The sequence below is a fragment of the Osmerus mordax genome, chromosome 16, assembly GCF_038355195.1.
Source record: "Osmerus mordax isolate fOsmMor3 chromosome 16, fOsmMor3.pri, whole genome shotgun sequence".
Taxonomy (NCBI): Eukaryota; Metazoa; Chordata; class Actinopteri; order Osmeriformes; family Osmeridae; genus Osmerus; species Osmerus mordax.
The window spans coordinates 806,637-831,096 of NC_090065.1; the positions used below are offsets into that span (position 1 = coordinate 806,637).

Below are 24,460 nucleotides of genomic sequence, written 5' to 3' on the forward strand. Positions count from 1 at the left end.
ATCTTCCTCCCCTCTCTCTCCCCCCACCCCTCCCCTCTCTTCTCCTCTCCACCCCTCCTCTCCCCTCCCTTGCCTTGCTGGCAGGTCCTTTGATAAACGTAAACACAGTTGACAGAAAGCAGAGCTGTGCCAGTACATGTCTCAGATGTTTGGAGATGCTTGTAAATTGAATAAATATCTTCACAATGGATGACGTGGATCTGCACAAACATCCACTTCCCTCCTGAATGTGAATCCTGTCTTTAAACACACGGACGACACTGGCATGCAGGTGGGCCTGTTCTTAACAGGATGGCATACACCTAGACAATAACGACCGTGGGAGTCCTTTGAAGAGGATGATTTTAATGACTGTAAAACGAGTATGTACAGAACAGTTCATGCAATACAGAACATCTCAAAGATGTCAGATGTTTACAAACAATATTTTTTGCAATGTAGTGCAAATGTTGAATATACAGTATTAGACTGCAAGCTAACTTTAAAATAATATTTTACAATAATAACATGTTAAACTAAAATACATATTGCCATTCTTGGTAGATGTGTCATCCTCCATGTTTGTAAGCTGCGATCTCCTGTATCAGCCAGATACCCCGGGGAAGGGAGAGGAGAGACTCTGAAGATAGGAGAGGAGAGGGGCGGGGAGGGAGGAGTGGGTGTGGAGGAGAGGGGCGGGGAGGGAGGAGTGGGTGTGGAGGAGAGGGGCGGGGAGGGAGGAGTGGGTGTGGAGGAGAGGGGCGGGGAGGGAGGAGTTGGTGTGGAGGAGAGGGGCGGGGAGGGAGGAGTGGGTGTGGAGGAGAGGGGCGGGGAGGGAGGAGTGGGTGTGGAGGAGAGGGGCGGGGAGGGAGGAGTGGGTGTGGAGGAGAGGGGCGGGGAGGGAGGAGTGGGTGTGGAGGAGAGGGGCGGGGAGGGAGGAGTGGGTGTGGAGGAGAGGGGCGGGGAGGGAGGAGTGGGTGTGGAGGAGAGGGGAGGAGAGATACAGACAGATGGACATGATTAGGGCTTGTTGTCTCTGGTCTAGAGGCTGCATGTGTCGCCTGTGTCCTGTGATACTTACTCTCAGACAGATGGTTTGGTGTAGCTTTGCAGATCCTTCAGCAGCTGGGTCATGCTAGCTGTGACCAGAAAAAGAGGAGACCAGGAGGACCAGATGATACCAGGAGGACCAGATGACACCAGGAGAGAGGAAGAGAGGAATATGGGAATAAGACAACAGACAAAGAGAGGAGGATGAAGGATTTGTAGAGACACTTCCATTTCAGTGATCTTCCAGTCTTCCATTTCAAAATCGAATGAGGTCAGGAATATATAACAATGTGACAAAACAAACGATGCCTCCACCAAACAGACAAACAAACAAACAAAAACGTGAGCAGTCCAGGTGGGACCCGTCGCTCCTGCTGGTCATGTGGTCTGTGATCACGCAGGTGTCTGGAGTCTCACCTTGACTGAAGCTGTGGCCTGTAGAAGGAGCTCCGCCCATTCGTCCGAATGAAAACGAGCCACCAGACCCAGTTCTTGCTGGCCCCGCCCCTACAGACCCAGCTCCTGCTGGCCCCGCCCCTACAGACCCAGCTCCTGCTGGCCCCGCCCCTACAGACCAAGTTCTTGCTGGCCCCACCCCTACAGACCCAGTTCCTGCTGGCCCCGCCCCTACAGACCCAGTTCCTGCTGGCCCCGCCCCTCCAGACCCCCTGCTGTTGGGAGCAAGTACACCTGGCCCCGAACTGCCAAATCCCACGCTGCTGATCCCTGCACCGCCAAATCCTGTCCCTAAAGAGCCCGCCCCAAATCCGGCAGCAGAACCGGTCCTGCTGGATGGAGGAAAACCACCATGCTGCAACAGAACCAAGAGGAACATCACTCTCATCAGAACGCACTGTCAATCAAGCATTCCCTGGTGAGTTAGTTACAAAGGTGTAAACTAGCCTAAACCAGTCTAAGCAGGTCTAAACTGGTCTAAACCGCCCTAACCCCCCTCCCAGCCCTACCTTGGGACAGCTGGCGTTGAGTCGCTTCATGCTCTCCTTCAGGATGTTGATGTCGGTTGTCTTCACACTCAGCAGCGCGTCCTTCAGCGCCACCTCTCCTCTCTTGATCTTAAGGTCCTCCAGGATGCTCTCCTTCTCCTGGTCGTGTCTCTCCTGGCTCCTCCTCAGGGTGGACGCATGCTCCACCATCAGGCTGCTGTGGTTGCGTCTGCACCAGTGGAGGTCTTCCTCCAGGCGGGTGTTACTGCCCTCCAGCCGGCTGCTCTGGGCCTGGATCTCTGACACTCGCGTACCCACATTGTCCAGGTAGCGCTGGAACTTGGTCTCTACCTTCAAGGAGAAACGTGGGGGTGGTGGTGGGGGGGCTCAGTGGTTAGAGGGTATGGGCTGCAGAGCAAGAGGTGGAAAGTTCAGATTCTAAGTAGCTCATCTCGGTACCTGTCTGGACAAACTGGAGCAGTTGGTCTGGATCTGCTCCAGGTGGTTGCGCTGTTTCTCACAGGAGAGCTGGAAGGGCACGAATTGCGGCACCAGCGTGTCGATCTTCTCCAGGAAAGCCTTGGACACGTCAGAGATGCCGCTCAGCGATTGGGCGAAGTCCTCCTTGCACTTCCTGGTGTACTGCTCCAGCTGATTGGTCAGCGAGGCCACGTCCCTCCGGAGGGAGATGGTGTCCAGGTGGAGGGTGTCCCGCTCCTGGGACGCCCGGTCCAGAGTGATTCGCAGGTGCTGATTGGTCTGGGAGAAGTTGGAGTGGACCAATAGGTTCTTCGCCTCGCAGTTCAGGAGACTCTGCGACTGAGTCTTCTCTCCTGGATACAAACACAACCTGTTGTTATGACGATGATGATAATGTGTTCATTCAGCAGGTGCTCTTATACAAAGTGATCGTAAGGGAGGGAGGATTTTGATCGTAACTATTTTATTTATCTTATTTTATTGTAGTTTCCTGTAGGAACATTAGAACAGCTTTACAACTGCCTCCTGTGAATAAAACCTGAATAATAACTGAAAGTGGATAAAAGGTTGTGTTGCTGTGCGTGCTCACCTGACCCTGCGAAAGGGGAGATGGGGGGAGGACAGGTGAGGACACGAGACCTAGACGACTTCTTCTCCAACTCACAGGTCATCTGTTCACACGACAACAACCACAACATCATCAGCTAACACCACAAGATCTCTTCCGCGACCCGGCACATCAGCTAAAATCACACCATATTAAACATTGAAGTATATTTGTATACCTAATACGTATCTTTTCTCTGTTGATTAAAGGTAGGAGTGTGGGATTAATCCAGATTCATATTTAGCTTAATCTAACACATTTTCTAAAATGTGAATCCCATAGTATTTAATTTCTAATCCCACACAACCAGCCATCTTTACTAATCCCCTCTATTCCAAACGCTTCAAGACAAATCTCCCCAAACCATCTCTTCATCCATTCTCTCCCTCCCCTCCACCCCTCCATCTCCACCACCCCTCCACCCCTCCATCTCACCAGGCTGCCATTGAGGAACTTGATCCACTGCGTGGACTGCTCCGCCAGGTGTTTCAGCTGGGCCAGAACCCCCCTATTCTCCAACAGCGTGGTGTTGAGCTGGCGAGACAGGTTGGTCCTCTGTTCCCGCAGCGCCTGATTGGACATGGACATGCGGTTGAAGCTGCCCTCCAGATCCCGGATCCTCGTCTCCGAGGCAGAGTCCTGCGGCTTGCCGTAGACGAGGAAGAGCACCAGCCCCACGATGATGAGTGACTGGATGAGGGAGGAGAAGAAGAAGGCGATGCGGAGGTAGTAGCCACAGCTCTTACCCTGGGAGCGCTGCAGCGTCTTTCTGCCCTGGGGGGAGAGCTTCCCCCGGGGAGGGAGGCTGCTGCCGTACATGGCGCCTCCTGGAGGTCAGACAGGAGCGGCTGGGGGTGAGGGACGCTGTCCTGGACTTGCTGTTAACACTGCTGTGGAGGTAATGTGTCCCCCAGGAAAGCTGCACCTTCCAGGTACTCACAAACACTGCTGCTGCTGCAAGCTACAGTCCACTCACATCCTCCTGGAACACAGACATGATCCTGCAGGAGAACTGAGGCATCAGATCACCACGAGTCTCAGGCTTCGGACAGCGTCCACAGTCCCGGCACAGCCTCCGGCTCTGATAACAGACGAGGTGGTGGGAGCCGTCCAGTCCTGTCAGCCTGGTCTCTTCTGGCGTGCGAGGAGAGAGGAGAGTGTGTGTGTGAGAGAAGAGAGCGGGTCTGAAAAGATGTGATCGCGTGTGAGAAAAGAGTGTGATGGGTTGATATTTCTTGTGAGGTGTAAACATTGGATACGGGAGTTTATAAAGGCCTGTACACACTTCCTGTTCTGGAGCTTACTTCCTGTCCCCTCCTCTTTACTTTACCCACCTCCCACCCCCCCCCCCTCCCTCTACATCTCCCCTTCTCTCCTCCCTTCCATTCCCCTCTGCTCTCCTCTCCCCTTTCCCCCTCCCCTTTCCTCCTCCCCTCTCCTCCTCTCCCATCCCCTCCTTGTTCCCTGCTCATCCTCTGAAGGTTCTGTTAGGGTTAAAACAATTATTATACACCCATGGTTTCTCACAGCCTCCAGCTCTGATAACAGACGAGGTGGTGGGAGCCGTCCAGTCCTGTCAGCCTGGTTCCTTCTGGCGTGCGAGGAGAGAGGAGAGTGTGTGTGTGTGTGTGTGTGTGTGTAAGAAGAGAGCGGGTCTGAAAAGATGTGATTGCGTGTGATAAAAGTTGTTCCCTGCTCATCCTCTGAAGCTTCTGTTAGGGTTAAAACAACATTATACACACATGGTTTCTCACAAAGGCAGATAATTGCAGACACCACACACACACACAAAGTTTGTGCACCAATCTGACCTCATCAGTGCAAGTAACTGTATGTGAGTGTGTCTGATATGTGATCTCTGGTCTCGGTGTGCATGTGTGTTGTAGAGAGGCCTTGCTCTCCATCACCTGTCTAACAGGAAGGAGACGAACACTGTTCTGTCTCTCATAGGGGCCCATCCCTCTCGTCTGACTGTTGCTATGGTATTATTATGTTCACAGTGACATCACGAGTCATCCTGTTTATTCTGGGATGTCTGGTTGGTTGGGTTTAAGAAGTTGCTATCTTTATTGTAATTTGTTATATCATCACAGAACCCCACTCTTGACTGAGACATTTTTTGAACTGTTGGGAGTTCTATGGAATGTTTTCACAACCCTCAAAAAACCACAAACCCTCACAAATAATCTTTGAATAAAGAGGGCCCTTTTCAACCCTGGATCTTCACCGTGAAATGCTGACCTAAAGACAGAGGTGTCTCCAAGCCCTGGTCGCTCTAACAATAGATTATAAATAAATAGATCGCAAAAGACATGTTTACATCGCAGTTCCCTTCTCTCTTCGTCGGTTTCTGAGAAAGACCGCATCTTTACGGGATCATAGACTAGGGTTTTCCGGTGCAAGGCACAAACAGTTAAAGAGCCAGGACAAAAGCACACGCTGTCTCTTCCTCCCTCCCGCTAGCTATTGTCACAACGTTTTGTACGGGATCATTTCAAGCGGTTCGTTTCGAACCCCACCTGATGACGCGAGCGAGCGCCTCGTTCTCTCATCAGCTCGAGGCCATCCAAACACCGAAGAAGAATCAACGCAAGGCGCACTTCCTGCCAACCATTGTTGCCGTGCCAACCCTCGTCTTAACAGGAAGCAGTAATTCAGAATGGTATTCTTAATGGTCAGTGGTCAATGGTATTCAGTAACTGTTATCTGGCCAGATCTCTGATAAACCCGCGGACAAAGGCAGGATATCAGTGGCAAATACAGAAGTACACAAACTGTAGACTTTTACCGCAGTTGAAGTGGACTGTTTATCTATTTTCAAAACCAGGTTATGTGCCAGGTTTATGACAAGAGTCGGACCCGTTTGAAATTTTTAGATGTGTTGGACATTACATAAAAAACACGGGTCTCTCTGCACACTTGTTGCTAAATTTCCAGAATTACCAGTATTACTAATAATTAATTAGAAGGTTTCTGCAATGACTTAACTTTGTTTCAGCACAGAGGACACATGACACACACCACCCTCTGGTGGTGACATGATAACCTGCATCCAAATTTGTGTTCCGTGTAGTTTAGTGACTGACCCATCTCCCCAAACCCAACCTAGCAGCGACCCCTAAACCTTAACCTTTGACCTTTAACCTAATAGAACACGAAATAAAAGTTATTTCAGACCGATTCCTATACAAGAAACAAAATGTGATATAACAGTCCAGTGAAATGCAAAACCATTTATTCAGGTGAAAACCACTCCTTATCCAGCACTGTGACTGCAGGTGTGGGTGAGGACAAAATAATCTCACCTGACCCTGACCTCCAACCTTCTGACCCAAACCCTGACCTCCCACCTTCTAGAAGTTTCTGGGTGAGGTTACTGACGTCACTTCCTTCCTCCGGAGCAGAGGGGGGCGGGGCCGAGATGTGACTGGCTGTCTGGCGGAGGTCGCAAGTGTTGCCTGATGTGATTGGACGACCCGACGAGGAAGTTGGCCCAGTATGACCTCCAGGTTTCTGATTCTGAACTTCATCTCTAGCTTCTTCCTCCTCACTAGGGTCACCTGCTTCCTGACTGGTTCACTCTGGACTGGTTCGGTCTGGCCTGGTTCGGTCTGGCCTGGTCCGGTCTGGCCTGGTCCAGCAGCCATCTTGCACCTCAGACTCCCCTCACGGCTCCCAGCCCGCCCGTCTCCTGTGCTCCCCGGCCCCCCCTCCTCTCCCGCCCGCAGCAGCTGCTCCAGGCACTCGTGGAGCACGCAGGGGAAACCCCAGAGTCTCTGGCTCCGCTTCCTGCGGAGGTGAGACTCCAGCGCCTGGCGCACCTCCTGGGAGACGAGGGGCACGGAGGGACCCTGGAGGAACATCTGGACGGGCAGGGACCGGTCTGCTGTGGGCTGGTCTGGGCCGGTCCAGTCCGGTTCCAGACGGTTTGGTGTGGCCTGGAGCAGGGTGGGATGGCTGTCTGCTGCCAGGCGCTGGAAGGAGAACAAGCTGGCCGTCCTCCCCACCACCACCCCTCTCCTGGGCTGAGGGGAGGGGGGGGAGGAGGAGGTGCAGGCAGAGGAGGTGGGCTCCAGGGGGCTGATTGCAGCTTGCAGGGCGGAAGGCCCCAGGGGGGAGGGGCACCGGTCCAAGCCCGAGACAGGCAGCGCCAGCAGGGTTTGCATTGGGGCCGAAGGCGAGGTCAACCGGTTCTGGAGCCAGCACCCCCTGATGGTCCCAGGTCCCCTCGAGGTCCTGTCACTGCAGGCTGATTCCCCAGACCCCCAGGCCCAGCCGGAGAGCTCCAAGGCGGGGCCAAGTGGAGCCGCTGGCAGCAGCTTCTGGAGCTCCAGCAGGGTTTGTAAACACAGGCAGCTGTGGTGCAGCCTCACTCTCTCCTCCCTGACCCCCCAAATACAGTGGATATTAGAATATAAAGATGTGTTGTATATGCCTTTAATACTAACTTTTTATTACACAGCTTTGTTGAATATTCGTTTCTGATTGGTCTGTTTACGCATTACACATTTCTACGGTCTGTTATTTCTGGACAACAGACCGCTGCTATGAGTCAGGGTTTATTTCAATAATAACTACAGTCTGAGCTTAATGAGCTTTGGTGATAGGGTGATTAACACTTCTATCAGAACAGTTTTTAACTCATTTCAACTCCATCATGTAACATAATTTATGTTTTATCAGACTTCCGCGTGACAAATACGCATTTGATAGCCTCGTTAGTGTCAACTTACATGTCCACCTCGCGCGACACTTCTCTCTGTCCAAATTCAAGATTGAGAGAAAATACCATAAAACAGTCAAAACATCTGCAGTGATTGTTGACTGAATGAAAGCGCTTGCTAAAATGAATATATTACGATATGGATCCCCACCTCGCTGGCGGAAGTCTCATGGCGCTCCTTGCACCGGCTGCACAACCAGCAGAGGATCAGAGCTCCGGGGAGGAGACACACGGAGATCTGGAAACCGATTAAACTGTCGAAGCACCGGCCCGGTGACAGCACGTGCCTCGGGACGCGGAATCCGAAGTAGTCGGTGGCAAACATCACCCCGGTGCGCTCCGGCACTTACCGGTTGTGCCGGCCGTTACGCGCGGTTGTTTCAGACAGCGCACGCCATTTGGTTTCCGAGATGGTTTTATCAGTAAAAACAAATGTTTTGCTTGCAGTAGATTTAGGACGACAACGCTGATCGGTGCGAAATACACTCAATCAAAATCCAATCAGTTATTATGACGCGACAATGATCGTGCGTTATGACGCGCTCAAATGTCTTGCTTCTCCGAATCTAGAATAACCGGAGCCTTCAATCTAAAAACACACAAGCTTTATGTAAAGATTTTAATCATGCAATAAATATCCAGTAAATAAATTCAAGGAGAAAGTTTCCCATCACCAAACAGTCACAAGCACCCAGCTACCCAAGCTATTCATATATCTGTAATATCTCTAGCACTTCCGGCATACAGCAAATAATATGGTCAAATACAGCGAGCAGTTAAGCTGTGCAGGTTGAAAATCTTGTGCTCATGAGAGGTCAGCCAGTTCTCCATGCTATGAACATGGTCAGAGTGGTGATGATGAAGAGGAGAGCTTTAAACAGCATGTACCAGACCAAGGGGACACCCAGGATCCCTGTGGAGAAGACAGAGAGAGAGAGCAAGCTTGCTCTGTTCAGGGAGGGTTTAGGTGTGTGAGAGGAATGTGTGTGTGTGTGTTGGGGGGAGATGGGGCTTCTCATTGGTTGCAGTTCTGACCTCTCACTAACTCTCACCTGCGTAGGCCTGGTTCTGACCAGAGGTCTGGTTGTGACACATCTTACAGTGCCCCTCAGAGGTGGTTTCTGAGACAGGAAGCAGACAAGAGCGATCATTTGATAACAACTTCTGATGTGAAGCTCTAACCCAAACCCAACTAACAGGAACTAACCATCCAACTCTAAGCACACAACCGTCATTAACCCACACACCCTGAGCCCAACCACAACAGTTACAGAGTGATCCTACGTACGAGGATGTTTAACTAAATGGTAAATTATCGAAACGCCTGTGACTGTTTTGCTGCAAAAAATAAGTGTGAAAAGCTTAACTTCTGAGTGTGTTTACAACCAATCAGAGCACATATATTTCTCAGCTCCTGCACAGTATCCTATTGGTATGTGGCACAAACATTTGGAGAATTAGGTAGCATCTTTACCTATCACCATGAGGTTCACAGGGAAACCGCGGGCGATAGCACCGTTCCCCGTACGGCAGATGTAGGTCCCCCTGTCGTCCGTCCGGACGTGGGGCAGGTGGAGGGGGAGGCTGAGGGCTGGATGAGAGCTGCTGGTGTTGAGCACCAGCACGCTTCCCCTCCACCACTGGGCTGCATGGCTGGGCTGCAGACAACTGAAATTACACCTGGGGAAAACGCTATTCACGTACGGTTACTTATGCTACACAATTTCATTTGCTTACATTTTGCGATACAATAGTGATATTAAGATAACAATGAGGTCATGTCTGGTAGGACTGGGTCTGATGATCAGGCCCAAAAGTGACTTATAGAACATGATTACTTATACTAGAGAAAACGCTAAGCATATAGAACATATAGAACATTTATGGCTCCAACAGAAAACATGTAAACATGCACACCTCAGAGTCACAGAGTCACCAGCCCAGACCTGCCTCTCTCCTGCCTCAGAGGAAACCCTCGTGACACAACCTCCTGCAAGGGCTACTACACACACACACACACACACACACACATGAACACACGCATACGCACACATGAACATACACACACACACACGTTACAATAAAAATGTCAAGGCTAAAACAACCTGCTGTAGATACGCACCTGGTACCTGCTCCAGCAGCATGGAGAATAACACCAACACATGCATCATGGTCAAGCCTAAATCTAACCCTCAGGATATGTCTGTCTGTTTAACTGTCTGTCTGTACGTCTGTCTCTCTGTGTGTCCTGTGTGTCTGGTTGTCTGGCAGCACCTCCAGCCAAACAGGTAGAAAGGAAATAAGAGGTTGGCTGACAGGAAGTCCTGAATATCAAAACGGTCCAGTAGTCAGACTTGTCAGCAGATACAGTTTCTGATAAACTGACCAATAACATCCGCTCATACATCAGATTCAAGCAAGGATAAGATGCTTCAGAAAGGGATCAACTGTCATCAACATTTACCCTCATAAACATTTGTCTTCAGCAGTCAGCCCAAAACGGCCTTTATCTACAATAGGCTATATAGGGGAATAAATACACAGGTGTCCAGTAAAACATGTTTGTCTTTGCCATGATAATGGTGACATCAGAATTTAGAAAATAGTTTTCTTTTAAACTGCCAAATAGACCAAGCTGTTGTAGCTAGTTATAGCACTTTATTCCACCACCCCCCAACCGGAGTTAGCTAGCTAGTATCCTTAGATGTGCGAGTCTGCATCCAGGAATATTCCCCAACGCAAGTTACGCAGAATGAGCAACACCGCGAGTACTAGGAGATGAACCGTGTCGAGCGAACAATGTTCGTCTGACTGGCGTGGTTTCACCAAAAGGGGAAAAGAAAAACGGAGCAGTATGCAATCCATTTATTACTCCAACGCTTGTTATTTCATTTTTATATGTTCGTGGGTTTTGTTTGTGTCGGGGCTTGTTCTTGGTTATGGTCGTTTCTGTCCGTAGCTAACGTTGACTAGCAAGCTATGCAGCTAACGTTAGCTGCGGATTACCACGGGTTAGCCCCCCCTTCTCGTCGAAGGAAGCCTAGCTAGCTAGCTAGCTAGCCCAGATTGTTGCTATCGAGAACATTGCCTGCCAGACGGCTGGTTAATTCAAACAATAATGTAACATTAGCTAGCTATGTCGTTTTTGGTAGTCAGCCTCGGTATCTAATGTAGCCTCATAGTTTATTATGTTGGCGTGAAACATCAACTGAGTAACATTTTGTAGATTGTCGTAAATGCTAGCCGGCAAGCTAGCTAGGTAGCTAGTAGATATCTAGGAAGGAAGCTATCAGTAGCTAGACTAACTCAATTAGCTCTAGTAACTTACTGAAATTGATATAGCACTAGCAAGCTCGAAAAATAGGTGACTGTCATGTATTTGTTTGGGGTTGGATTGCCATTTGCGTTATCAGCTCGTCAATATTTGGGATGTCAAGATGGTAATATTCGTGTACTCTAAGGCCTCCTCTGGACAGAAACGTAGCAGGTTTAGTAAGCTAACTTGCTGCTAGCTGGGAATATTCTGCTAACGTTTGCTGGCTCGCAAGTTCCTGTAATTCCGAACGGGTTGACATGGCTGAAGCGGTGTTTAATTGACTACGACAAACGGTTCACCGTGGTTAATACGGAGATGCAGTTGAAATGGCTACATTAGCAAATAAGCGACATAACTTGTTTTGCCAGCAAAGTAATTGAATATAAGTAGGCCTCGCTGCATCTTGTTGGAACGTCTCTGGCTGATGTTATTAATAGCCTAGCTGTTTTTCTCAGATATGGAGAAAGCCTTAACCGTTTTCTCCTAGTTTACGTTGACTTCTAGCTAGCTACTAACTTGCTTGTGAAGTGCTCTGCAGTTGACCACTGGCCTATGTCAGGCTTGTGTGAGCAGGTAATAGCTAGCTGTTATCTAGTGAAAGAACGCCTGGTTATTTCACTGCTGTGCGTTCACTTGCAAAAATGCTTTTGTCTTAACAGGATGTGGTGGTATAAGCTGTGTAGATGTGTGGGTTTGACAGAAAAACAAATATTTAAGTGTACATAGCACCAGTTTTATAGATAATATTTTGGAACTCCATTAGAATTGCAAAATCACATACAGGATAGGATATCACGTGATGTAATAGCAGCTTATGGAACTTTTCCCTTCTCTCTTTCTCCATTCTCAATCCCTCTTTCCCTCTACATTTCCTCAAGTCCTTCCTCTCCCCCCTTTTCTTCCTCCAGGTTTCCTGTGAGAGACACTCCCTCTGCTCACCCCCACACTTCCTGACGTTTGGACACGCCCCCGCAGGTGCAGACACGCCCCCGCAGGTCCAGACACGCCCTCTGTAGAGCGTGTCCTGTGAGAGAGCCACTGCAGAGAGGAGGGGATGAGGGCTTGTGAGGCCTGCCGGGCCTGAGTGGAGCACCTCGCTGGAGAAGCAGGGACACAGCTGGGGTGAAGCAGGCTGCTGCTGTGAGACCAGAACACACCTCCGGAAACTGCCTTACCTAGACAGACTGAGAGAGACCTAGAAAAGAGAGAGACCACGAAAGAGAGACTTACAGAGAGAGAGAGAGAGAGAGAGAGACATCAGAAGACCTAAATTTTCACAGAGAGATCACCTGAACAACCATCAAGACCGTTTGACATAATTGTCAAACAGCGACATAGAGACCAGCACACCTGGTGAAACACCAGCTCATCTGAAGAGAGACTCTTTAGTTTAGAGACACTCCAGCAGGAAGCTCAGCTCTCCTTTGTGCTCTGCCGGCCTCAGCTGCATTTGATCTGTCGCTTCAGTTAACAGTCTGTCTGTCTGCCACACCTGTCTGTCTGCCACACCTGTCTGTCTGCCACACCTGTCTGTCTGCCACACCTGTCTTGTCTGACTGGCCTCCGGCTGCCCCTCCCCTCTCCGGCTAGTCTCTCCTGGCCGTCTCCGTCCTCCCGTAGGAGTCTTAGTGGTCCCTGAGGACCGCGTGGCGGTGGAGTAACAGTGGAGAAGCCAGGGTACCACAAGCTTATGGACTTTGACAAGAGAGGGGGAGGAGGAGGGGGGAAGGCCGAGGGGGAGGAGGGGAAGAGGATGGCCAAGACGGGCAGCAGCAGGTCTCACGGGGGGCGGGGCCCCGGGAACTCCGGGGTGCTCATGGTCGGCCCCAACTTCCGTGTGGGGAAGAAGATCGGCTGTGGGAACTTCGGAGAGCTTCGCCTGGGGAAGAACCTCTACACCAACGAATACGTGGCCATCAAACTGGTATGCATCCAGACTGGCTGCAGCTGGGCCTGGTGTTGTAGGTCTAGCTGGACTTTAGCTTTACAATGTTCAGCTTTATTCATTCAGCAGATACTTATACACGCATGTAGAAAGTACAGCAGCAGATCAAGGATCAGAAGTGTTCAGTTCTAACAGTGTTTTGGTGGTCAGAGTCAAGGAACGGTCTGTGTTTATGCAAAGTAGTTTTGTTCTTGTGGGAGGGGCTTATGTTTATTTGGATGTGGACATCCAAATATCAGTACTCCTATTGGCCCTGGCTACGAATCAGCGTGATGGGTCAATGGTGCTCATGTTGTCCACTTTCTCCCCAGGAGCCAATCAAATCCAGAGCTCCACAGCTACACCTGGAGTATCGATTTTATAAGCAGCTGGGGGCATCAGGTGAGGAAACACACTGACACACACACTGACACTGCATATGCACACACACACACACTAACACTGCACACACACACACTAACACTGCGTGTGTGTGTGTCCAGAGGGCGTGCCCCAGGTGTACTACTTTGGGCCATGTGGGAAGTACAACGCCATGGTGCTGGAGCTGCTGGGGCCCAGCCTGGAGGACCTGTTTGACCTGTGTGATCGCACCTTCAGCCTCAAGACTGTCCTCATGATCGCCATCCAGCTGGTACCCTGCTGCCCACACCTCCCCGCGCCCGCATACCCCCCTTCCTGTCCTCTTTCCCCCTCTCTCTCTCCCCCCTGACCTCTCTCCTGTCTCCCCAGATCTCCAGGATGGAGGTGGCCCACACAAGGAGTCTGATCTACCGCGACGTGAAGCCGGAGAACTTCCTGTCTGGTCGGCCGGGCAGCAAGAGGCAGAACATCATCCACATCATCGATTTCGGCCTGGCCAAGGAGTACATCGACCCCGAGACCAAGAAGCACATCCCGTACCGCGAGCACAAGAGTCTGACGGGCACTGCACGCTACATGAGCATCAACACACACCTGGGCAAAGGTACGACCCTGACCCTCCCGAGCTCTGACCCTCCCGAGCTCTGACCCTCCCGAGCTCTGACCCTCCCGACCTCTGACCCTCCCGACCTCTGACCCTCCCGACCTCTGACCCTGCTGTTCATCTCTTATTTCTGCTCCTGTAGAACAAAGCAGAAGGGATGACCTGGAAGCTCTGGGTCACATGTTCATGTACTTCCTGCGAGGCAGCCTGCCCTGGCAGGGCCTGAAGGTGAGAGGTCAAACTCGGTACTACCTGTATCACCTGTTCCTCCACCTGATCCATCCCTGTATCACCTGTTCCTCCACCTGATCCATCCCTGTATCACCTGTTCCTCCACCTGATCCATCCCTGTATCACCTGTTCCTCCACCTGATCCATCCCTGTATCACCTGTTCCTCCACCTGATCCATTCCTGTATCACCTGTTCCTCCACCTGATCCATCCCTGTATCACCTGTTCCTCCACCTGATCCATCCCTGTATCACCTGTTCCTCCACCTGATCCATTCCTGTATCACCTGTTCCTCCACCTGATCCATCCCTGTATCACCTGTTCCTCCACCTGATCCATCCCTGTATCACCTGTTCCTCCACCTGATCCATTCCTGTATCACCTGTTCCTCCACCTGATCCATCCCTGTATCACCTGTTCCTCCACCTGATCCATCCCTGTATCACCTGTTCCTCCACCTGATCCATTCCTGTATCACCTGTTCCTCCACCTGATCCATCCCTGTATCACCTGTTCCTCCACCTGATCCATCCCTGTATCACCTGTTCCTCCACCTGATCCATCCCTGTATCACCTGTTCCTCCAGGCAGACACTCTGAAGGAGCGTTACCAGAAGATCGGAGATACCAAGAGAGCCACGCCCATAGAGGTGCTGTGTGAGGGTTACCCAGGTGTGTGGCCCCAGCCAGTGACCCCTCACCTTTCCCCCTATAATGGCTGTTTGTTGTGAGGGTGTGTGTTTGATGGCTGTGTTGTGTACAGAAGAGATGGCCAGCTACCTGCGTTACGTGCGGAGGCTGGACTTCTTTGAGAAGCCGGACTATGACTACCTGAGGAAGCTGTTCACAGACCTGTTCAACAGGAACGCCTACGTGTTCGACTACCAGTACGACTGGGTGGGCAAGACCCTGGTGAGTGCCACAGACCAGTAGCCTGCTGGTTACCATGGCACTACTGAACTCGACTAGTTTCAGCCTCACGCTGCCCCTTCATATTATAATAAATTGCTTTCTGGTGAAAAGTTGTGGGTGGAGGATTTTTCATGAATATCCTTTTGAGGATTCTTTCAAAAGGTCAAAGTGATACCAGGAAGACTTGACGGAGTCAAGTGCTTGAGTATTAACCTGTAGGATTACTACTAATTATTACTTTTTTACTAAAAAACGAGTTCATTCCTGAGTTCCACTTCATGTGACCTCACTTCCTGTGACATCACTTCCAGCCCACGCCTATTGGTCCAGTAGCTGGTGACACACCCATGCAGTCCAGTACCAGAGAGAAGACGCAACAGCAGACCAAAAACCAGGTGAGCACAACCCAGAAGTCTCACATGCACTCCTCACGTGCACTCACATGCTCGTGCACTCACGCTCCTTCTCCCAGTCTCTACTGTTGCATGGAAGGCTCTGCCCTAAACCTGACTCACTCTTTCTTCCTAATGTCTTTTTCTGTTTCTGCTTCATCTCTATTCCTCATCTCTTTCCCTCTCCTGTGCCCTCCCTGTCCTCTCCTCTCCTATCTCCCTCCTCTCCTATCTCCTCCTCTCCTATCTCCCTCCTATCTCCCTCCTCTCCTGCTCCATCGAGCTAGTCACCAGAACCCAAAGGAAGTGACCAGCCTACTCCAGTGACCAATAGGGAGCTCCTGGGGTCACATCTTACAGCTGATAGGCTAGGGGGCTCTGTTCAGGTACTGCTGGACCACTGCCTGCCTGCCTGTCTATCTGCCTACCTGCCTGTCTATCTGCCTGACCCTGCCTGCCTACCTGTCTATCTGCCTTACCCTGCCTACCTGCCTGTCTGCCCTACCCTGCCTGCCTGCCCTACCCTACCTGCCTACCTGTCTATCTGACTTACCCTATCTATCTGCCTTTCTCTGCCTTGCCGTGGCTACTTGCATGCCTATCTGCATGCCTGGCTACCTGTTTTTCCTAGAGGTCTGTTTGTGACTATGTCAGGAACAGGATCTCTTCCGTCAGCAAATCACATGCACTCAGTCCGTCAGCCCGCCAACCTTTCGTACTTTTCCTCATCTGATTGGATAGGTCAGGTGTCAGCAATGTGGCACCAGCTATAACCTTCCCTCTGATTGGTTAGTTGGACTTGCCAAATGTCCTATCCCCTCAGATCTCTCTGTAGTGCCTGTTGGGCGGTGGGCGGGGTTTGAGAGGGTGAGGTGGGGCGGGGTTTGGAACATATTTTTACTCAACTTCCCATCATCCTTTGCAGGTGATGAGCTCGACCAATGGAGAGCTGAATACAGATGATCCCACGGCGGGCCACTCCAATGCACCAATCACGGCCCCAGCTGAGGTGGAGGTGGCTGATGACACCAAGTAAGGAGACCAACCAATCACATGACAGCACGCCTGTGACATCATACACCCTGCTCCCTACCTTTACACTTAAACGTCCAATTCAATTAGGTTTGAACCTGAACCTGAATATATGTGGCACAGTATGACAAGCTTTTATTGTGTAAGAGACTGGAAACTAATTCTGAGTTATGCTTTTATTGTGAAAACTACAGATGAATACAGGACTGAAGGAAGGTGGTGTTCCCAGTGTTGAGCAGAGCACTGACCTGCAGTGTGTGTGTTTCAGGTGTTGCTGTTTCTTTAAGAGGAGGAAGAGGAAAGCTCTGCAGAGGCAGTGAGGAGGAAGAGGAAGATGCTCCTCAGCACCAGCTCAGGTGCTGCTCACCTGTCTGTCTGCTCACCTGTCTGTCTGCTCAACCACACGCTTAAACATTCACATGGACACACTGAGCACATGGACAAACATAACACCTGAAGCAATCACACTTAAACTTCGGCATACACACTTAAACATAAATGCGTGAACATGAACGCTTAAGCACCGAAACATACATGATATTATCTTGTTTTTCACTTGTTGTTCTCATTCTTTATTTCTGTTACTCTCTCTTCTTACTTCTCTATCTCCATCTCTCACTCTCTCCTCCCCTTCTCTCCACTTCTCCCTCTGTTTACCTCTCCCTGTTTCTCTCCCTCTCCCTGTTTCTCTCCCTCTCCTGTTTCTCTCCCTCTCCTGTTTCTCTCCCTCTCCTGTTTCTCTCCCTCTCCTGTTTCTCTCCCTCTCCTGTTTCTCTCCCTCTCCTGTTTCTCTCCCTCTCCTGTTTCTCTCCCTCTCCCTGTTTCTCTCCCTCTCCCTGTTTCTCTCCCTCTCCTGTTTCTCTCCCTCTCCTGTTTCTCTCCCTCTCCTGTTTCTCTCCCTCTCCTGTTTCTCTCCCTCTCCTGTTTCTCTCCCTCTCCTGTTTCTCTCCCTCTCCTGTTTCTCTTCCTCCTCTCCCAGTAAGGACAGGCTTCATATGCAACTCCTGAAAGGAGGATGAGGAGAGGGAGGAGTGTCTTCCTGGGAGGCAGAGGAGGAGAGGCAGAGGAGGTGTATAAGGGACTCCTCCCCCCCCCCCCCCCAGAGGAAGGCTGAGGGACAGAGACACTCAAAGACGTCCTGCCTGGCTTCTCCTCTCCTCAGTGCTGGGGATGTGACACCTGCCTGTGGAACACACACACACACACACGCTTCGCAGGTCTTAACTATGACATGGTTGTAGTGGCTGTGGACTATACCATGGACTATGCCCCTGCTCTCACTCACACACACACACACACACACACACACACACACACAAAGACTGAACTGTCCATGTGGAGCAGGAAGAACTGGGCTGTGTTGAGAGACACATGCAGGAACCAGGAGAACCAGGGGACTGGCCTAGAACCAGGGAACTGGACCAGGAGTGTAACCAGAGAAAAATGTATATGTAAATTCTATGCTTTTCCTTTATTTTGTAATTTAAAATGATGTTTGAAACCCCCTCCTTCTTTCTTGAGTGTTACTTTATTGTTGTCTTCTGGAAAGTTATGGTATTAGTAGTTTGAGAGGTGTTGGTGAGCCATCCACTGTAACCTAATCATTCACCGTCACCCACTCATTCTTTCATCCACTCAATCATCCCCCTAATGCATTTATCATTGATGGATGGGAGTGGGGCGACAATGGAGAGTGCCTGCCTTGAGATGTCACTTGTTAGTTGATGAGATCACTGAAATGAAACGTGGTATTCTGACTCCTATCAGTGCACAGCATAATATTATATAACCAATTTTTCCAGTGGCAACGAGATGCGTGCGGTTGTTGAATGTGTTCAACCGCGGAGTTAGTAAGATTAAATTAAACTGAGTCGCGGGAGAAAGTAATGTGTTGATGAGAAGTGGGCTCGGTTTTAGAACCACACGTGAACGAATCGTTCAACTGAAATGGGTAGGCGTACCTGTGTTCTGGCCTTATAATTGACTAAATTTAGTAAGGAGAGGCGATTTGGCAAATGAGAGAAGCGCTGTGTCAACGTTTCATGAAATCAAACATTAACCATCGGTGATCACGACGTTCGCACGCTAGCCCGTTTTAACGACCTCTTAGTGTCCTGACATTGTTTCTGCTCATTATCCCTTTCTACTCACTGGTTTATTCATCGACTTGTATTCCCTAAGGTGTTCATTTTACAGGGTGCCCAAATTAACGGAAATGTCCAGTAGGCCTACTGAAATTGTGAATTCACAACCTGTAATTCATTGAGATTAATGGGGTTTAAAAAAATATTTGTATACATAGGCCTACAAGTGCGTAGGCCTACTTACGGCAATGCTTAATGTAGCTTAGGCTACTATTTTAAATCTGGTTTCAAATCATGGATATCAAACTGATGTGTCCAACTGCTCGTGTATTGTTCTGAGGTAACAACATGAAAAGACAAAAACACAATACGTGTTTTTCTAAATCCAACATTCTGCTAGCATTGTTCACTGTGCCAACTGATCGAGATCATGGGTTAGCCCTGCCTCCCCGATGACCAATCAGCGGCATCTAATTAAATATGGGAACCAATAATAACATTTCGTAAACAAACGCTGAACGGAATATTCGTCTGCACCTTTGAACCTTTCTAAACAGCTAATAGACAAAAATCAGGGATTCCTGAAACTAACTGATGTAAATGTGTAATATCATAACACATGCAGTGATCAAATGTTGTTTACTTGCTTTCTTGAGTAGCCTACCGAGTGAGTGGACCTGCATTTGTGTTACTGTTTCTGAACATTACAGTTTTTTTTCTGTGTTGAGAATGTTTGTCTGGCTCTGATAATCCCGAATCACTCCACAATCAGTTACGGCAATGCATTACACAAAACCAACTTCTTGTTCTTGAGTGAATAAAATATTACAACTTTGTTACAACCTTGTTGGCGGGGCTTCAGTGTAAAGGGTCTGGACCACACAGCTGACCGGGCCCTCCTCCCTTTCGCTCATCCGCTCCCCTCCCTCTCCCCCACCGACCCGAGAAACGTTCCTCACAGGCTCTGAAAAAATGTGTAGTCATCAAGTCATCACGTGAGAGTCGCACACAACGCCTGCTATTGGTCCATTTGTTTTTTCTTGTTACTGTCAGCCATTATTGTTGTTCACATAACTGTTTGGTAACGTGGGACCGGCAAGACATGGGGGACACACTGGGAGGATGAGATCTTTAATTAAAGGTGGGAGGATGTCATTCGGTCGCAACCTGGCTCGGGGACAGATGTTAGGAAACGTGTCCTGATGCCGCTGGAACGGGGAACTCCCGAACAACCTGTGCTTCCCCGAATCCTGTTTAATAGGTTTAAAAAAAAAAAAGGTTTTATTGCCTCAGTAAGACATTAATCAGATGACTGGAAAGATGACTAGTTAAGTCGACAAAAGGGGAGAAACATTCTTTGCTGGGACTTGCCTTCTGGCAGAACAGAACCAGAGTGGCTTTAGTTTGCTAGCTTGGTTTCGCTATCAGTTGTTTGGAGCCGCCTACATGGGATTGAAAGAGGAATTGAAAGAGAATTTGTTTTGCGGTCAGCGACTGTTTTGACATTGGTAGGCTACTCAGTTGGGCATAATTTAGCAACATGTCAGACACGGAACGGTCTTTACCGTTCTGCAGGCGTATCAGCTACGCCGCGGGACACTTTCTAAACGACCTGTGTGCATCTATGTGGTTTACCTACCTGTTAGTTTACTATCACTCCGTGCTGGGGTTCCCCAACACCAGCGCCGGTGTCCTGCTGTTAGCCGGCCAGATAGCAGACGGGGTGTGCACGCCTCTTATCGGTTACGAATCGGACCGAACCCCGGGCTGCGGGTCATACGGGAAGAGAAAGTCGTGGCACCTGGTCGGTGAGTACATTACACTGTATCTATTCAGAGCATAAAGTGACAGTGAAATGTAATGCAGTATCATGTTACACACTAGAATTATTTGTATCAAGAAGTGCTTATGAGGAAGTTATTTTACTAGGAAATCACCGTCCTGGATTTGATGTGTGCTTGTTTTAAAAAGTTGTAATTTGAGCTTGGTGTGTGTGTAAGTTCCCCCAAAACGTTTTGACAGGTTGAAAAAAAAATTGTGTGTGATTTTTTTTTTAAGTTGATAAAAAATAAATGCATTTTCAATTTTTGAGAGTGAGAACAGAAACCCTCGCTGCCCCCCCCCCCCTCTGTGTGTGTTCCAGGTACGGTCAGTGTTTTGCTGTCCTTCCCCTTCATCTTTAACCAGTGTCTGGGCTGTGACCTCTCGACCCCGGATTGGGTGGGCCTAATCTACTTCATCCCCTTCATCGTGGTGTTCCAGTTCGGCTGGGCGGCGACGCAGATCTCTCACCTGTCTCTCATACCTGAGCTGGTGTCCTGTGAACATGCCAAGGTGGAGCTCACTGCTTACAGGTGAACACCCACACACTCATAAATACTCACTCACCCACACACACACACAAATACTCACAAACAAATACTGCCACACATACACACTTACCTGTTTGCTGTGACAGTCCTCCATGCTAACATGCTAACAGGTAGGTGTCCTCTGCTGCAGGTATGCCTTCACGGTGGTGGCCAACATCATTGTGTTCGCCGTGGCCTACCTGCTCTTCCACTTCCAGCCTGGACAGGAAGGAGACCCCTCCATCAGCGATGCCCTCGGACCAATAGACATCCCCGTGTTCAGGGTGAGTGGGTGTGGCCAGACAGCCACCATGCCTCAGGGTGAGGGCTGTAGAACTTACGAGTGCTGTGTGTTCTAGAACCTCACCTCTGCTGTGTGTTCTAGAACCTCACTCTTCTGTGTGTTTTGTGATCTGTAGAACCTGAGCCTGATCGTCCTGGGGATCGGAGCTCTCTTCTCTCTTGTGTTCCACCTCGGCACGCGAGAGAAGAGGAGAGCTGGAGAGGGGAAGGAGGAGGAGGAGGAGGAGGGAGAGCGCCGGCCACTTATCCATGCTCCCCAGCATCCCCCCAAGGCTCTGCTCCGATGGAGCTGCTGGCTGAAACAGCCCTCCTTCTACCAGGTAACACCTTCTAGACAACCAGGTAAAACTAGCTAGCATAACCAGGTAATCCCTGCTAGCTAACCAGACAAGCCATCAAGCAAGATTAGCTGTTTGGCTACACTATGTAGAGTAAAGATAACTAGCTACACTGTGTAGAGCAGGGGTCCTCAAACTTTTTCTGCTAGGTCCATATAATTTTCCTTTCTTTAATGTGGGGCTGGGTCGGTCTGTAACAGAAAATTACATAGGCTGGAGTAACTACCAGTATTATTGTGGAGATTTTATTATGATATTAAATGTATTTATTATGCTAGATTAGTTTATTATTTTGTTATTCTATCTATTAAAAGAGCATTATTACTATCGTAATGATGTTTTTTCATATTCATTGCTATGGTAATCAAAACATTTACTTACGTATGCAAAAATAATCAGTGTGAATAAAAAAAAATAAAAAATGTAGATTAAAGATAACTAGTTCCTATTGTACAAGTTAGACAGTGTATCTCTGATTGGATTTTATCTGGGTTGAGAACAAAATAAAAAATCCAGACCGCAACACCAAGAAAGCCAAACTTCCTGTTACCCTAACTTCCTGTTAGCTGAGCACTAACATGGTGCATCCTGTTAGCCTGATCCTGACTTCCTTCCTCTCCAGGTGGCTTTTCTCTACATGACCACCAGGCTCATTGTCAACCTGTCCCAGACGTACATCTCTATGTACCTCACCAACTCACTGATGCTGCCCAAGGTAACTCACGCTAGGGCTGGGCAGTATGGTGATATCCATGATATGGCAAAATCCATATCATGGCACAACGCAATACCGGTATTCGCGTTCATACCGGTATACCGCTCACCTCTAACTCACATACTCACCAACTCTCTGATGCTGCCCAAGGTAACTCACCCCCACACTCACACACACTCACACGATGTTGTGTGATCACCTCTCTTTCTCCTCAGAAATACATTGCTACTATTCCCCTGGTGATGTACATCAGTGGCTTCATCTCTTCCTTCATCATGAAGCCACTCAGCAAGCTCATTGGCAAATGTGTGAGTCTCACCCACACTGTCTCGCACACACACTCTCACACACACACTGTCTCGCACACACACACACACACTGTCTCGCACTGTCTCACACACACACACCCTGTCACACACAGACACAAATTCAAAAATAAGACCTAGATACTCACTTCCACCTCCAGACAGCTTGGCATCATGTGACAGAGGAACACTCAGCCCCAGGCCACCTGACACGGCTCATGCATCTCCCCTGTCTTTCTCGTTTCATTGGCAGCTGACCTACTTTGTGGGCATCCTGCTGGTGCTGGCCTTCTCCTATTGGGTGATCCTGGACACAAACATGGGTCAGCAGATCTACGGGGCTGCCATCCTGCTGGGGGCGGGGTCAGCCACCATCTTGGTGATGTCACTATCCATGACGGCCGACCTCATTGGTGAACAGACGGTTAGTTTGTGTGTGTGCGAGAGAGAGCGAAGGAGTGAGTGTGTGAGTGGAGCAGGTGAGAACTTGTGGTGGGTTGAGGGTCAGGGGTCAAGGTTAGACAGGTCAGGGGTTGTGTGTGTGTGTACGAGGTGGGCTGCATGCCCGCTATGTTTCCTGAAGTGACGAGTGTGTGTGTCCTGCAGCAAAGCGGAGCGTTCGTCTACGGGGCCATGAGTTTCACTGACAAGGTGGCCAATGGAGTTGCTGTCATGATGATCCAGGCCATGCACCCCTGCCAGTGAGTCCTACTGGGGATGGGACAGGACAGGCTCTGGGTGTGTTCTGTGTTTTGACTACCTGTGCAGCACTCATATGTGTTTGATCTGTCTCCCTGGGCAGCACGCAGTTGTGCTGTGCGGCGTGTGTGTGGTTCTACCACCACATCATGGTCATCGTCACAGGGGGCGTGGCCTTTGCAGCCACACTGGGACTCTGCACTCTTATGATCTGGCCAATCGGGATAACCCAGCGTGAGTATGACACAACCGACAACAACTTCAAACACTTGATTAGATGTGTTGATGTTGTTGTTTAAATTGTGTGTGTGTGTTGCAGGTGCTCCGTCAGTCTCAGGGTTGATGGGGGACGGTCTGGACCCCTCAGATAACAGCTGTGACCAGGAAGGGGTCAACTAAACCCTGACCCTTAAACCACTAAACCACTAAACCCCTGACCACTAAACCCCAACCTCTACGGATATGCAGTCAGTCAAACTACCTCTAAACTCCTCAGTACCTGGGAGGAGAGGGACAAGCAGGCCCGTCAGGTGAACACTAGATACTGCAGGAGAAGGTAAAGGATCCGCACATTATAGATAGAAACTACAACTCATCTGTACTAGAAGCTGCTGTCATCTGCTTGTCTGAGTTCCAAACTTACAAACTAGAATCAGTTCAGATGATCATTAGAGGCTTATGTCTGCTTCAATCAAACTATTTGTTTTTAATGCTCTGATTGTTTTATTTTTTAATGAATGAATAAGGGAGATTATATATCTATACACACCCATTTTTATAAAAAGGGAGCCTTTAATTAAGTGTTTTACTAAAAAGGGATATTTCGCTGAAGGGAAGGCTCGTGTTTTCTGGGTGGACTAACTGACAGGAATCCAGTCTTGGTGTTAAGAAATTCTCAACTCTGTGCCCTCTGGAGAAAAAAAGCATGTTTTTATTGTTTTAATATATTTTTGTATCGTTGTCTTTCTGTATTTGTGGACCATTGTTATATTGCACAATACACCTTATACCCCGGATTTTTTAACGCATGTGTCGTTCTTGTTCAACAAACCTTTATTTCTTGTTGACCCTGTCTTGTCAAGTGCCTATTG

The 24,460-nt window shown here is 49.4% G+C and overlaps 4 protein-coding genes across 7 annotated transcripts; 2 read left to right on the forward strand and 2 right to left on the reverse strand.

The window, feature by feature from the left end:
- Positions 1–324: 324 nt before the first annotated feature.
- On the reverse strand, positions 325–4,279 carry LOC136959170 (keratin, type II cytoskeletal 2 epidermal-like). Its single transcript, XM_067253430.1, has 7 exons — positions 3,496–4,279; positions 3,043–3,124; positions 2,433–2,806; positions 1,995–2,324; positions 1,447–1,840; positions 1,061–1,118; positions 325–619 (listed from the first exon to the last, which is right to left on the reverse strand). Exons 1-6 carry the CDS (start codon positions 3,877–3,879, stop codon positions 1,063–1,065), a joined length of 1,620 nt encoding a protein of 539 aa, XP_067109531.1. The 5' UTR covers positions 3,880–4,279; the 3' UTR covers positions 325–619; positions 1,061–1,062.
- Positions 4,280–6,413: 2,134 nt separating this feature from the next.
- Positions 6,414–8,003, reverse strand: LOC136958758 (uncharacterized). The gene is made up of 3 exons (XM_067252857.1): positions 7,935–8,003; positions 7,794–7,819; positions 6,414–7,443 (listed from the first exon to the last, which is right to left on the reverse strand). Coding segments are annotated over exons 2-3 (1,032 nt in total). The 5' UTR covers positions 7,796–7,819; positions 7,935–8,003.
- A 2,529-nt stretch (positions 8,004–10,532) lies between these two features.
- On the forward strand, positions 10,533–18,085 carry LOC136958709 (casein kinase I-like). Of its 4 annotated transcripts, none has more exons than XM_067252785.1 (13): positions 10,533–10,635; positions 12,008–13,023; positions 13,356–13,425; positions 13,527–13,675; positions 13,774–14,008; positions 14,151–14,236; positions 14,826–14,910; positions 15,002–15,150; positions 15,462–15,545; positions 15,830–15,928; positions 16,468–16,574; positions 16,843–16,930; positions 17,554–18,085. In XM_067252785.1, the coding sequence occupies exons 2-12, from the start codon at positions 12,790–12,792 to the stop codon at positions 16,892–16,894; spliced, it is 1,350 nt and encodes a 449-aa protein (XP_067108886.1). In that variant the 5' UTR covers positions 10,533–10,635; positions 12,008–12,789; the 3' UTR covers positions 16,895–16,930; positions 17,554–18,085. The 4 variants fall into 4 exon arrangements, with proteins under 4 accessions (XP_067108886.1, XP_067108887.1, XP_067108888.1 ...); XM_067252786.1 differs by having other exon boundaries at positions 15,005–15,150; XM_067252787.1 differs by lacking the exon at positions 15,830–15,928.
- Positions 18,086–19,749: 1,664 nt separating this feature from the next.
- Positions 19,750–24,384, forward strand: LOC136959051 (major facilitator superfamily domain-containing protein 12-like). Its single transcript, XM_067253257.1, has 10 exons — positions 19,750–20,466; positions 20,802–21,012; positions 21,161–21,293; positions 21,429–21,632; positions 22,273–22,365; positions 22,581–22,673; positions 22,924–23,094; positions 23,277–23,371; positions 23,473–23,603; positions 23,689–24,384. Exons 1-10 carry the CDS (start codon positions 20,199–20,201, stop codon positions 23,766–23,768), a joined length of 1,479 nt encoding a protein of 492 aa, XP_067109358.1. The 5' UTR covers positions 19,750–20,198; the 3' UTR covers positions 23,769–24,384.
- Positions 24,385–24,460: the final 76 nt, after the last annotated feature.

Coding starts and splice junctions, on each gene's coding strand:
- LOC136959170 (XM_067253430.1), bottom strand. CDS start 3,879: ATGTACGGCAGCAGCCTCCCTCCCCGGGGGAAGCTCTCCCCCCAGGGC. Junction 2,325..2,432: donor GCTCCAGTTTGTCCAGACAG/GTACCGAGATGA, acceptor TTCTCCTTGAAG/GTAGAGACCAAGTTCCAGCG. Junction 1,119..1,446: donor AGGCCACAGCTTCAGTCAAG/GTGAGACTCCAG, acceptor TTCTGGTCACAG/CTAGCATGACCCAGCTGCTG.
- LOC136958709 (XM_067252785.1), top strand. CDS start 12,790: ATGGACTTTGACAAGAGAGGGGGAGGAGGAGGGGGGAAGGCCGAGGGG. Junction 14,009..14,150: donor CAACACACACCTGGGCAAAG/GTACGACCCTGA, acceptor CTGCTCCTGTAG/AACAAAGCAGAAGGGATGAC. Junction 15,929..16,467: donor GGCTAGGGGGCTCTGTTCAG/GTACTGCTGGAC, acceptor CATCCTTTGCAG/GTGATGAGCTCGACCAATGG.
- LOC136959051 (XM_067253257.1), top strand. CDS start 20,199: ATGTCAGACACGGAACGGTCTTTACCGTTCTGCAGGCGTATCAGCTAC. Junction 22,674..22,923: donor GCAAGCTCATTGGCAAATGT/GTGAGTCTCACC, acceptor TTTCATTGGCAG/CTGACCTACTTTGTGGGCAT. Junction 23,095..23,276: donor ACCTCATTGGTGAACAGACG/GTTAGTTTGTGT, acceptor TGTGTCCTGCAG/CAAAGCGGAGCGTTCGTCTA.